This window comes from Gasterosteus aculeatus, chromosome 2, assembly GCF_964276395.1.
Source record: "Gasterosteus aculeatus chromosome 2, fGasAcu3.hap1.1, whole genome shotgun sequence".
Lineage (NCBI taxonomy): Eukaryota > Metazoa > Chordata > Actinopteri > Perciformes > Gasterosteidae > Gasterosteus > Gasterosteus aculeatus.
Genome location: NC_135689.1, coordinates 4009060 through 4021501, shown reverse-complemented (window position 1 = coordinate 4021501; position 12442 = coordinate 4009060). Strand labels below are relative to the sequence as shown.

The 12442-nt window shown below is 43.5% G+C and overlaps 2 protein-coding genes across 2 annotated transcripts; one reads left to right on the top strand and one right to left on the bottom strand.

Moving 5' to 3' along the window:
- Positions 1-270: 270 nt before the first annotated feature.
- LOC120828863 (uncharacterized) lies at positions 271-4960 on the bottom strand. The gene is made up of 7 exons (XM_040192519.2): positions 4622-4960; positions 4009-4074; positions 3844-3925; positions 3669-3747; positions 3119-3185; positions 2629-2777; positions 271-2539 (listed from the first exon to the last, which is right to left on the bottom strand). The coding sequence occupies exons 1-7, from the start codon at positions 4748-4750 to the stop codon at positions 1492-1494; spliced, it is 1620 nt and encodes a 539-aa protein (XP_040048453.2). The 5' UTR covers positions 4751-4960; the 3' UTR covers positions 271-1491.
- A 4044-nt stretch (positions 4961-9004) lies between these two features.
- On the top strand, positions 9005-12108 carry LOC120828864 (potassium channel subfamily K member 15). The gene is made up of 2 exons (XM_040192520.2): positions 9005-9598; positions 9819-12108. The coding sequence occupies exons 1-2, from the start codon at positions 9316-9318 to the stop codon at positions 10826-10828; spliced, it is 1293 nt and encodes a 430-aa protein (XP_040048454.2). The 5' UTR covers positions 9005-9315; the 3' UTR covers positions 10829-12108.
- Positions 12109-12442: the final 334 nt, after the last annotated feature.

Here is a 12442-nt window from a genome sequence, read left to right as displayed (position 1 = left end):
TGTGAGTCAATATCTCTAAATTCAACGTCTTTCTTCTTCCCTCTGCTGTGAGTCATGCAGCTTCACTGATGCGTTATGGAGCTATATATATATATAAAATAAAAGCACATACATCTGACAGTGTAACTCTGAGAATTGCTATTTACTTGACTATGACGGAACTTTTGACTTCCATTCATTTCATAACTTCAAGTTAGTATAAATTTATTCTGCTTGGTCAACTGTGTAGTGTGTGTGTGTGTGTGTGTGATTTCATAAACATTCCAGCCCTTTTGTAAAGTAATTACCATTTAATCTGGTCAATGTTCATAACTTTAATAACTAACAGTAGAATTTAGGTGCATCTATAAAAAGATGCAGCAACATACTCACCCTGGCGTGTACATCGTCACGGACTTCATGTCAAATTAACATACAGTGGACTTAAAATAATTGCAGAAGCTTTATCGACATACATATTGTACAATCAACCAGTCTTATCACATTTTTGGCAACACTAAAAAGTTTACTTGCCAAGTCTTCATGAGGACATACAGAATGTGCAACATTATTGAAATTTCACTTGACATTCAGTCTTAAATCTATTTGAACCCTCAAATCTATTTGAACAGCAGAAACAAACCAGTAGACTTTTTTTTACTCACGCAGAATCAGCCCAAAGAGGAAAAAATGATCTTCCAATTAATTATTTTTCAGTGCAAAACAATTATTTAAAGTATTGAGGTGTTAAAAATACTGAATCAATAATTTTCTCAATATACATTAACAATAGCGCTTGTAGAGATATTATAATATCACAAATACTTCAAAAAGGAAAGTCTGATATTCTGTTTTTGTCGACACTATGAAAAGGCCTTTTTATTTACTTAAGAAACTAACCGCAGAAAAGTGTCGTCTGTGTATCTCATATTTCAATCACTGAGCAACAACGTTGCCTCGGCCAACATTCCCCTACGTTACAATAATATAATGATAAATAATAATTTAACACACGCTGCCCTTCATTTTCACTCAATCCCACATGCTGCTGTGAATACTCACAGAACCAGGATACAAAAAGTCAAAAACACCGGTTACTCCCATTGAGTAGCATTTGACAGAAAGTAGTTTCCTCCTGTAAAATGATTCGGAACTTAAAAAAAGAAAAATGATGTCCTCAATATTTGAGGACTCGTGTGTTGAATAAGAATCAAGGGGCGTGGATCTGAGAGTCACATAAGAAGAAGAAAGAAAGCACTGAGAGGTCATCTATGGGATTTGTTGGCAATAAAACACAAATATAGATCCTCAGACTTTCATCTTTTCTAATGGCCGTCTGGAAAGTGACGAACATCCTGTCCCACATTCAGCCAATTAAATGAAAATAATTGATATCCAAACATATATATAGTAGAAATAAGGCCCAGGAATTGTTTTTAAGTCGTACTCTGTCCCTATATAGCATTTTATTTAAGCTTAAATCATTGTATTTTCTTCTCGTATCCAGTTTATTCATGAGCTCTTCACATTCTGCTCGGAGCTCGAGGGGTTTGATTCCATGTCGACGTCCTCCGACTCTTTCCCATTCGTCTGTCCGCCATCGTTGCTCGTCCCTGACCCGTTTGTTGCCGACACGTTCGCCTTCGACGTTTCCTCCTCTTTCCTTTTATCCGGCGCCTGATTAAAATCAGTCCTTGGGATTTTTTCCTCTCGTCCAGAAGAAAGACAGGGCGAATGTTTTGAAGTCTTAGGGGGCGTTTGACCGGCGGCTTTATTGGCGGCGGCTTTCTCCTTCGTCTCCTCGCTCGCCGAGTCGCCAGCAGAGCCGTTGCTGTGCAGCTCCTTGTTGTCCTCTCTCTTCTTCTTGGGCGGCTTCTCGGTGTCTACGTCCTCGTCCGTTTGCATAACGCTGTCTGCCTCCTGTGCCGCGTCCTTGGTAGCTGCGTCCTCGCTGTCCGCACACGGCTCGCTTTTGGCCTTCGCCGAGTCGGGACTGGACGACTGATCCATTTCATCGACGTCGTCTGCAGAGTCGTGTCCGTTCCCCAAAACGTCATTGGAGTCGGCATTTCCGTTTCCGAGAGTCTCTGCCTCTGGCGGTGTCTCGGGGGACGCCTCGGACACTTTGTTTTTGTCTTTACTCGCCGTTTTATCCGTTCCTTTCTGAGCCCTCGGGACATCATCCATTCCATCCTCCTTTTGTTGCACCACCGCCTCTCCGTCTTTGCTTCTGCTCCGGGAACACGCGTCATCTTTTCCGTCTCCGTCTGCTCTTTTCTCGGCCTTCCTGAATTGTTTCTGGACCTTCCGGGGACACCACACAAACTTGTCCTTTGGCTCGAAATGACTGTAGGCAAAGCGCAGGAGCTCCTGGCGTTTCTGCTTGTCCAGGACCGCGAACAGGAAGTAGTCGAGCACGCTACGTTTCACGCTGCTGAGCGTCTTCTTCACCAGCGTCTCCTCCAGGAAGAAGCGCACTAGAGGGGCCTGGTAGTGCTCAAAGCCCAGCTCCCCGAGGCTCTTCAGGATGCGAGTGATGCGCAGGTTGTTGTGCATGTTCCTGCGAGAGGGGAAACGGTCGAAGCTGAGGTTACAAACGGAACATCGACGTACAGACGTCGCATACACGAGAAAGGTTTGAATATTCACCGCTCCAAGTTGCCAAATCGCTCCTTCCAATTGTCTGCTCGTTTCACTTCGCCCGTCTCCTTGTTGACCAGACGCATGCCGTAGAAGCCCAACATGAGTTCATAGGACTCGACTAGCCTCTTCTTGGCGTCCTCGTTCTTCTTGAAGGCCTGCGGAGCAGAAACAGCGGCGGATGAGTATTAAATGTAGGACAGCTTTGATGATCATGTGACAAACGTTGGTTATGGGTAAAAATAGACACAAAATATGGGTTTTGTCTATATGAAAAGAGCTGAATGTTTTGGATCAGGGTTCCTAAACAGTAAAATACGCTCGATAAATGGCCGTGTTTACATTATTATAACACAATGTAATAGTTATTAGATTTCAGATATTCAGCCTCGGTTTAAGCCGCGTTTGGAGCATTATTTTTTTTTAATGCCACCTGGGGATATTTGATTTTGGTTTTGCTTTCACTATTTGAATTTGTTGTTTTGTGTTGTGCACTTACTTCAATTTCTTTCTTTGTGAGTTCTGAAGCCATGTAATTAACCCCAGGCTCTCGCAGTGGGAACAACCTGAAAATTGCAGACGATTAGCAGAACATAAATGAAAATCAATTGAAATCTAATGAAACCATAATCCCATTCGGTGAAGATGACTCCCGCCGCCCAGGCAGCGGTTCATAGCCAACATAAGGGAGGGACTGGCTGAGCAATCGGGGTCGTATCTGGGTCATCAATGGCGGGTTGCTTGGTGACGGAGACCCCTTTAAAGTTTCAGGTGAACCTGCATGATTTCCTCTCACTTTCCACAGAAACTGACCCGATGGCGCCAATGACGAGCATTAAGAAACTACTAAAGTGGGAAATCCTCCCGCAGATGGTCTCGTTCATTTAAGAAAGTCATCGACTGGTATTTGGTTTTAAATGGAGGGCGTTCCGTGATCTGTTTAAAGTTCCCTCCCAGTAAGAGTGTTCCGTATGATCCCGACTGCAAGGTCAACAGAATAATGATCTTAGACTAAACAGAGACACGACCAAGTATTTAAAAATACGTACCACTGGATGTAGGAGTGAACTCTCTCCAGTCGCTTGTAGTCATTTTTCCACTCCTTAAGAAAGGATTCAATGTAGATATCTGCAACAAAAGATAAAAGAAAGCATCATGGCACCATGCAGGACTTTGCGACCAACGTTGAAAACATCTTGTCAGAATATTTTAATGTGTTACTACCATCAGGAGCCGAGGGGAAATTATTTAGATAAAACTGCAAATTGTTCATTTTGTCTTCGGAGCACTCGTCATCAGTGAGATTCTGCCGAGGACAAAACAATAGGTATTAATTTGACGTTGTGCCGGACAAGATGCATTTGGTTAGATCCCTCCACTGTGACTTACTGGATATCCTCTCCTGTAGGTCTGCATGTCCTTTGCTGCCCTCATGTTTCTGGGCGCGTGATGCCACTGCAAATCAAAAGAGAAAATGCCATCAACCTGCATCTTAACCGTTACATAATTGGAGATGTGGATGACACGTTATTCGGGATTGATGCGTCCTAATAAAACGACTTATACATGTCAGGAAGCGTGATCATTACTAACGATGTCACTACATGTGATGTAGACGAGAAGCTGGCACGACGCTAAGCAGCGTTACAGGTTGACATGTTACGTTTAAGGCCAAGCTAATCCCGTTACCACTGCCGCAAAATGGGTTTAACATTTCATTTAAAAATGTATATTCGGGCTGTAAATTAAACACCAGGCATCGTATTGGATGCGAGCAACCCAAGATAAACATTTAAACGTCAAGCCAGTGACCTGTATCCCTTTAAAGTAAGCTAACGTCAGAGGCTAGCTAGGCTAGTTAGCACAGAGCCGTCCAGCTATCGCTAGCTTCCGGCAGGAGCCAACGGCTGCAGAGAAGCGAGGAGCTACAAGTCAACATATTCCAACGCCATGACATGATTTACGTAAATTGTGCCCCCGGAATAGTAATTAAAGCGCTTACAGTTAAGGTCCAGCCGGATTTGTTTTTGTCTTGACACGACCGACGGGTCTGGCTCTCTCCGGCCGGGTCGTCTCCATCACTCTCCGTGTCCCAGGTCGAGTCGTAGTCGCAAACACAGTCGTCCTCCATGGTTCAAAGCGAACGCGGCGTGACTGGCCGAGGCTAAATAAACGCGTGAAACTGTGTCGAGCGCTATTGACGAGCGTGAATCGAGTTACACTCGCATGTTGAGGTTAGACGAGGACGGCCCTGACCATCCGTCTATCCAGTCTACCATCGTCAGACAGCGGGACGGTTGGCGTCTGCAGCACTGATGCTGCTTTCAAGGACTCCCACTCTACGTAGAAAAATATCGGATTTTACTAAACTTGGCACGAATTAAGTTTGCTTTTGTCTTTTTAACTGGAAAAAAAAATCATACAACATGAGTATTGAGTTACAGTATTGAATCACGATCTATCCACACGTTTATGATACGGTAAAATAGGTATAAGTATGTATGCTCTAAATGCTAATTGTGTTTGTCAACACTTTATGAAATAATAATAATAATATTTATGTATTATTATTATTATTATTATGGGGCTTACACTCTTTGCTTTGTCAACCGGTGTCATTTGGCACTGAATGACGTTCTCGCTGTGCTCTCCGATGAGAAATGATTAGGGTTTCCGACAGAACGGGAAGGCAGCACACTGTACTGGATGGTTGATGACGATAAACACTGCAAACCAGAGCCGTGAAAAGCGACAGTCGCGTCACCCAAAAGTGCAACACGCTTCATCGTCACGTAGAGTTCTGGTTATTCCCGAGTACTTGGCAGCAACCGAACTATTTTTAAAAATAGTTTATTTTGCATTTTACTACTGAAGATAGTTGAGGTTGTGCTAATTCTAACACGTTTATATACTGTTGGCTGGTTCACTCCACAGAAAGGCATCCTGTTCCTGTTCCCCTGATCTGTGTTTGCAGCATGGCTGTCTAAAAACTTAATACACAACTGAACTGTGTAGCTGCCTTCCACAACATGAGATTGGGAGATCTGACCTTGTGTCATTGACATACAAGACAGCATCTCTTTGTCACAACATCTAGAAACATCAACTCACACAAAAACTCACATGCTCTCTCTCTTTGATACACACTAACGGTCCAAACACAATCCAATTTATCTGTTAATCCAGTCTGAGATCTTTGTAATATCTACAGTGTTACTGTATCATAAATTGGATTCACTTACCTGAAGAACCAGCAGCACAACGGATTCAGCGGTGTACACGTGTAATTTGATAGTGATGTCCATCCTCTGACAGTAATTGGACTGATGTATTTATCCAAGAGAGTATTTCACCATTAGAAGCTATACATAGAACCGTTTATTATCACAGGGGGATTTAATTTGAATGGTCGCTGGTGTGCGTTTCTATTTTGGGTCTGTTAGTTACTGTGGAAACCAGCGGGCCCTGCAGGCATCCAGTAAAAAGCTGTTTTCTATTTAATGCCTCTGCTTCGTGAAATTGATTCCCTGTTTCCTTGTTCTCAGACAGCTCAATACAGATGGAAAGATTTGGTTAATTCACAAAGGGATTATAATAATTCTGTAAACCCGGTCTGGCTATGTCTCCAGGAGATTCGACAATCATTTATTGACATTGAGACTGACTTACTCTACCTCCCCCCTGTCACTTAGAGCTTCCACCTTACTGGAGTTTATTACATTTAAATAAACTGTATTTTCATCTATCATTGAATTGGTTTTATTTGAATGTGCATACTTTTAATGAGATTCATTTAATTTAATGCAAGGGGCACTGTAACCGTGGGTTTATTCAAAGTATAACACTGAAGAAAAGAAGTCCAATTCACCCGCTGTATCTCAATGGGTATAAATGGGTATGCGCACAAGAAGGCGATACCATGGTAACTAAAATCAATTTTATAATGAAGCGTATAATCAGTTTTCTGTTTGATTTGCGTGTCTGATGAGGAAACAGCATAATTCCATTGTCTCCTAAACTGTAAATTAAAAAACTGAAACATTTCCTAAATGATCAGATCCGTCATCATTATCGTTATAATCATCATTATCGCTTTAATCACAGATCAAAGCCAGATCAGAGCCAGTGCAGTTGAACTCCCCGCTGTCCACGTCTGTCCTCAGGTCTGTCTTCAGGTCCTCGTCCTCTCGGCTCTGACAACATGGCTCGTCTCATCACCTCTCTGTTTCGTCCTCCTCTTGAATTGTCCCTGTAAAGCCTTTTCCAAGCGCAGCTGCTGTTCCCTGCTGAAGAGCACGTTTCAATTCTAAAAGTTTGGCTTCAGAGGAGCGTCATTTCTGCGAGGCTTCCTCCAGGGTTTGTCCGGATTTGCATTTCCCCCCCTGCAGAACGGACCCATGGGTTTTGTTTAATGGAGAAATGTGCTTGGAGACAAAAGGTCCCCTTTTCTTTGCATGATGCCAGAGACTGCGAGAAGATCTTGATCTTGTTTTCCAAACGTTGGCTTCGTTTGGACCAGAACAAAATGCACCGGGTCCTCTTAAAGATCAATGACCATTGTCATTGATCTGTTGACAGGTCAAATTACATCTGCACTATTGTGGGAAATCACATGACCCCTTGAACGCTTTTTTATTTTGGTAGCTCTGGCGGATTTACATTTTTCAGTGGGCTGTTTAATGAACTCCTTATAATGAGAATGAAGAAGATCAAAAAGGTTCCTAACTATTTGCTCTCCTGCTGTTTCAACAGGCTGATCATTAATCAAGACGGACGGCCTTTTGATGACTCATAATTCTTACTTTCGTTAATGAATTCGGGCTATTTCCGAGATACGATATAATGATAACACTTTGAATCGACTAAATATATATATCATTTTGGGTCTGAGCTAAAAAAGAACTGCAGATTCACAAAACAAAGATGCCATTAACTCACCAGCTGTCAATTAGCAGATATAATACAAATATGGCAAATTAACAATATTCAACAGCCAGAATTTAATAATAAAGATATTGGATACAAATAAAAAACAAGGCATTAAGAGCGAGAAAACCGACACTGGATGGCATTTGCATGATCCACTTAATATGTTTTCCATTGTTCCCCGTATGTGTGTGCCAATGAAATATAATTGAGAGAGCAGAGAGAGAGACAAAAGAAAATCAATGAAGCATCTCTTCTAAATACTCATAAGTCTAAATAAATTTACTGAATATGTGATGGGGGATTGATGGGCCTCCTTGCTGTGTTCCAGGTCCTTGGGCCTTGAAAATGATGTGAATACACGCTGTGCAGATTGATGGCTGGCTGGTTTGGGCTCCGGTTTCCTCTCTTATCAGCGGAGACATAATTGCTTTATGGAGAGCTGGTTTGAATCACAGCAGGGATGCAAGTGTGCTGATTTAGCCACAAAAACAGGGCCGCTGAGCAGGTTGCTCTGTTTTAGAGGAACAAAAGAACACAAAGTAATTCACCTGCCGTGCGCTGCTGGTGCTTCTGAGTCCTAATGTGGGTTACGGTTTACGGTTTGAGTAGAAAATCCAGCTTGAAAGAGGACACTTGACGTTGCAGCATAATTCACAGACCGAGGGCCCGGATCATTATGCTGAACATGGTGCGGCCTCACTGACAGTTTGAGTCTGTGCTTCTGGTATGAGTAACCATGGCAACCGGCATCACCTACAGTTGGTTTCCAGCAGCATCTCTCACACACACAAACACAAACATCCATGAAGTCAAGAAGTCTTTGATATGTTTTCAGAATTACCAACATTAATGTCATGATTCACCTGTTGCCAAAGTCAGCATCTGTTTAAAAACAAATTGCCTAATTCTTCTTAATGTCACCTTTTAAACATGTATGACTATTTAATTGAATGTATTCATCCCCTTTTAATGTCTAGATTTTTAATTTTCTACTTGATAATTACTTTAACATTATGTTTGTTATTTGGAGGCTGCAAAAGGATAATTCATATGAGATGACAGCATTGCATCACGTATCAAACAACGTATTATGTCAATTTAAACAATTTAAAAGCCTAATCATTATTATTGTTGAGTTGAAATGGTGGAATTCAAAGAAAACTAAAATGAATGTATTCCCATAATTATTTATGTTGCTGTGTTTTTGTAAGCAGTGCAAATAAACACTGACTTAGACCACCAACATTTCTTTCTCATCACCTAACTGGGGGAATAGCTCCTTAATATTCATACCCGAGGACTTACATATTTTAGGATAGCTTTGTAAATCTGTGTCCACTGGATGTCTCCCACGCAGTTTCAGCGCCAGTTCAGAGCCCACTGGTCGCTGTCCATGGTGCTGAACCCCCCCTTCTCCGGTTAGATTGGTATACTTGGTTGAGACGGGATTCCACTTGTTGCACACTGCATAGCACTAAAAACATTGCTGCTAATGTGTTCCTTGAGAGGCCTTTTAGTGAATTATTATTTTGGGCTGGATTGCGCATGCGAAAAAGCGAGCTTAAGCCACTTGCTGATGGACGCGTCGAGAGCATCCCGATGCGCGCAGCCCGATACGCGCGTTTTTACATAAACAGGACACCTGAGCCCGGTCGCACAGATCGACTGCTTTTATATCCCGACACGCCGTTACGCTTCACGCAACGGGCCGCGCGGAGGGACCGGTGCCACCTGTAACCGTGCGCCTTTCTGCCGCCGACGCCGAGGATGAAGAAGCAAAACATCCGGACCCTGTCGCTCATCCTCTGCATGTTCTCCTACCTGCTGGTCGGCGCCGCGGTGTTTGACGCGCTGGAGTCGGAGACGGAGACCGCCCGCAGACGCATCTTGGAGCAGAAGCGCAACGAGATGAAGAAGAAGTACCGCTTCTCCGAGGTCGACTACTGCGAAATCGAACGAGTGGTGCTGCAAGCTGAGCCCCATCGCGCCGGGCGACAATGGAAATTCGCTGGCTCTTTTTACTTTGCCATAACAGTCATCACCACCATTGGTAAGTTGATGTAATGCTTCTATCTTTAGACATGGGGGGTGAGGTATCTTGCTATAGTGTTCACAGATGCACATTTTATATTCCTGCAAATCAATGCAACATTTGAGGCTTTGCTGACTGTCTGAATAAACAGAAATAGATTCATGTTTCACCATCCAACCGTTGCCAGAGTATGCGTTGTAGGTTATGCGCCTTATCATTTCCATGCCTCTGCTTTAAGGTTATGGTCATGCAGCACCAGGCACGGATGCAGGAAAGGTCTTCTGCATGTTCTACGCTGTACTGGGAATTCCTCTCACTCTGGTCATGTTCCAGAGCCTGGGAGAAAGGATGAACACCTTTGTCCGCTATCTCCTACATAAGGCGAAGCAGTGCCTGGGCTGTCGTCGCACTGAGGTGTCCATGGAGAACATGGTCCTGGTGGGATTCCTGTCCTGCATTGGAACACTGTGCGTTGGGGCTGTAGCCTTCTCCCACTTTGAGAGATGGAGCTTCTTCCACGCCTACTACTACTCCTTCATCACACTCACCACTATTGGCTTCGGGGACTTTGTGGCCCTGCAGAAGAAGGAGGACCTCCAGGAGAAAACGCCCTACGTGGCGTTCAGCTTCATGTACATCCTGGTGGGGCTGACTGTCATCGGGGCCTTCCTGAACCTGGTGGTGCTTCGCTTCCTCACCATGAACACGGAGGACGAGCGGAGAGACGCTCAGGAGAGAGCGTCCCTCAAGCGAGATCGAGGCCGTCTGGACGGTTCTCTGGGTCTCTGCGTTGTAGGCGAACAGAGCAGAGGCTGCCAAAGAGAGAAGAACAGGAGCACCGCGGTGCAAAGTCGCAGCCACAGCACGCTCTTCCTCCCGATGGAGGATGGAACCAGCTGCACCAACCTCATCGCCTCCCCAGCGCAGGAACAGGAGAGGCAAAGAAGCCCCTGCAGAGACAGGCTGCATTTTCACACCAAGGCGGACGGACGCAGGCCGGAGTCGAGCCTCGGCTCCCTCTGCTCCTGTGTGTGCTGCCGTTTGGGCATCTGTGATAGTCCTCCCATGTCCCACGGTGAGCAACCCGGCGGCCACATCAACTCCGTTTACCACAACTCCGTCTCCTACAGGATCCAGGGCGGCTTGCCGGGCTCCAGGGACAACACGGGGCTCTCTTCCCCAGGAAGCACGCTTTCACCGGGGCGTAGCTTCCGGGAGTTCCCTCGTTCGAGGAGAAAGTCCGTGTAGAGAGCACCACAGCGTCGGCACAGACTGTAAGCAGCCGTTACAATGACACTTTGTGTTGCACCTTGTGCATGAAAGAAGACGCTGATTCTGTTGAATGAATAGGTCGTTGTTTAATTTGTTAAGCAGGGGTACAATTTGTTGCCCGCTTTCACCATGACATTATTTATAGTTAGTGATTCTATTCAGTTCCTCGCATGAAAGTGAGAGTGCATGTCAGCCTACTTTCATATAAGAAAACGCCTTAAATAACGTTAAGCACGTGAGAAATGTGGCTTCTTAGCTCAGTGAGTTTAATAAATCCTTTTATTACTTATAATGGAGAAGTCAAAACAACTTTGTTGTTCAGCATTGATGCACTCTAGTATAAAGAGAGTATGAGTGTTACGTGATGATTCTAATGTAATGGACTGTAGCAACAGATACGTAGCAGGTTACAAATAAACTTATATATCAAGCAGGGAGGTGTTGTTTCCATGTACACATGGTTTGTAGTCAGATTCCATGTGGGTCCCTTAATCTTTTATTGAACCAATGGACCATTAAATGTCTGAGGGTTTTGATTTGAATCAAAGTATACTAAATTATTAAACAACCCACTTCGATGAGGTCAATTTTCTTTTTTATCCGTCTTCCTCTGTTGTATTTGGTTTTTTTTATCAACAAAACCATTGGCATAAAGGAGAAATGGGGGGTTGTAGTTGTTTTATTGTAATGGTATTATATTCAGTAACGGATTTACAAGTTTTTGGTTTGTTAATAGCGTTCATGTTTCCATACGAGACATTTTAAATGCAGGACTTTTACTAATAAGAGAGTATTTTTGCAATGCATGCTGTGACTCTTTGAGTACTTAGTTCCAGGAGACGCTGTTGTTTTACCTCTTTTAATTCTAGTTCTGTCCGTTTGAGGTATGGAATTCATGACTGAATGACCATAAACAACTAAAATAATAGAGAAAACGCCTCCCTTCTTAAGAGAGATTTCAGACATTCATATCACCTCCAGTCGCAATTAAAAAAAAAAAATTACATTTTTGGTTCAAAATGAGGAAGACTTTACTTAAGTGTCCTCAAGCATATATTTCACTCCATGTGTTGACGTGCTGGAAAATCAAGCTACTTCACATGTAAATGTGAAACGGTGATTGGCTATGAAAGACGTCTGCTCTGGTTTGTGTGGATACAAATGTTTCTTCTCTTCCTCACGTTGTCACATCACAGACGCTCTAATGCTGAAACAATGTGTGCAACAAGTATTAAAAATGTTTGTCCTCTATTAAATATTCAAGATTTCATCATTGTTTATGATCTGATGAGAGAGACAGAGGAAGACAATTAAGACACAATGACTTTGACAAGGGGGCCTCTACAGGCGATGTCTCTCTTTGGGGGAGTTTGAAGGAAGGAAAGTCACAAAGAGTCACACATGTCTCCACTAGAGGACAGTGTGTGTCCACGCAGCAGCAGCATTGAGGTGTTTACCTGGAAGAGTTGTTTCATTCCAACACAGTGAACAGAAATATAGCGACCGTGCTTCATGGAAATCCTGTTTTTGCCCGTAAGCCCTTTTGGGAACGTTGAGTTGTAGGAATTAAGGGTCCATAAAAGTGCTAAA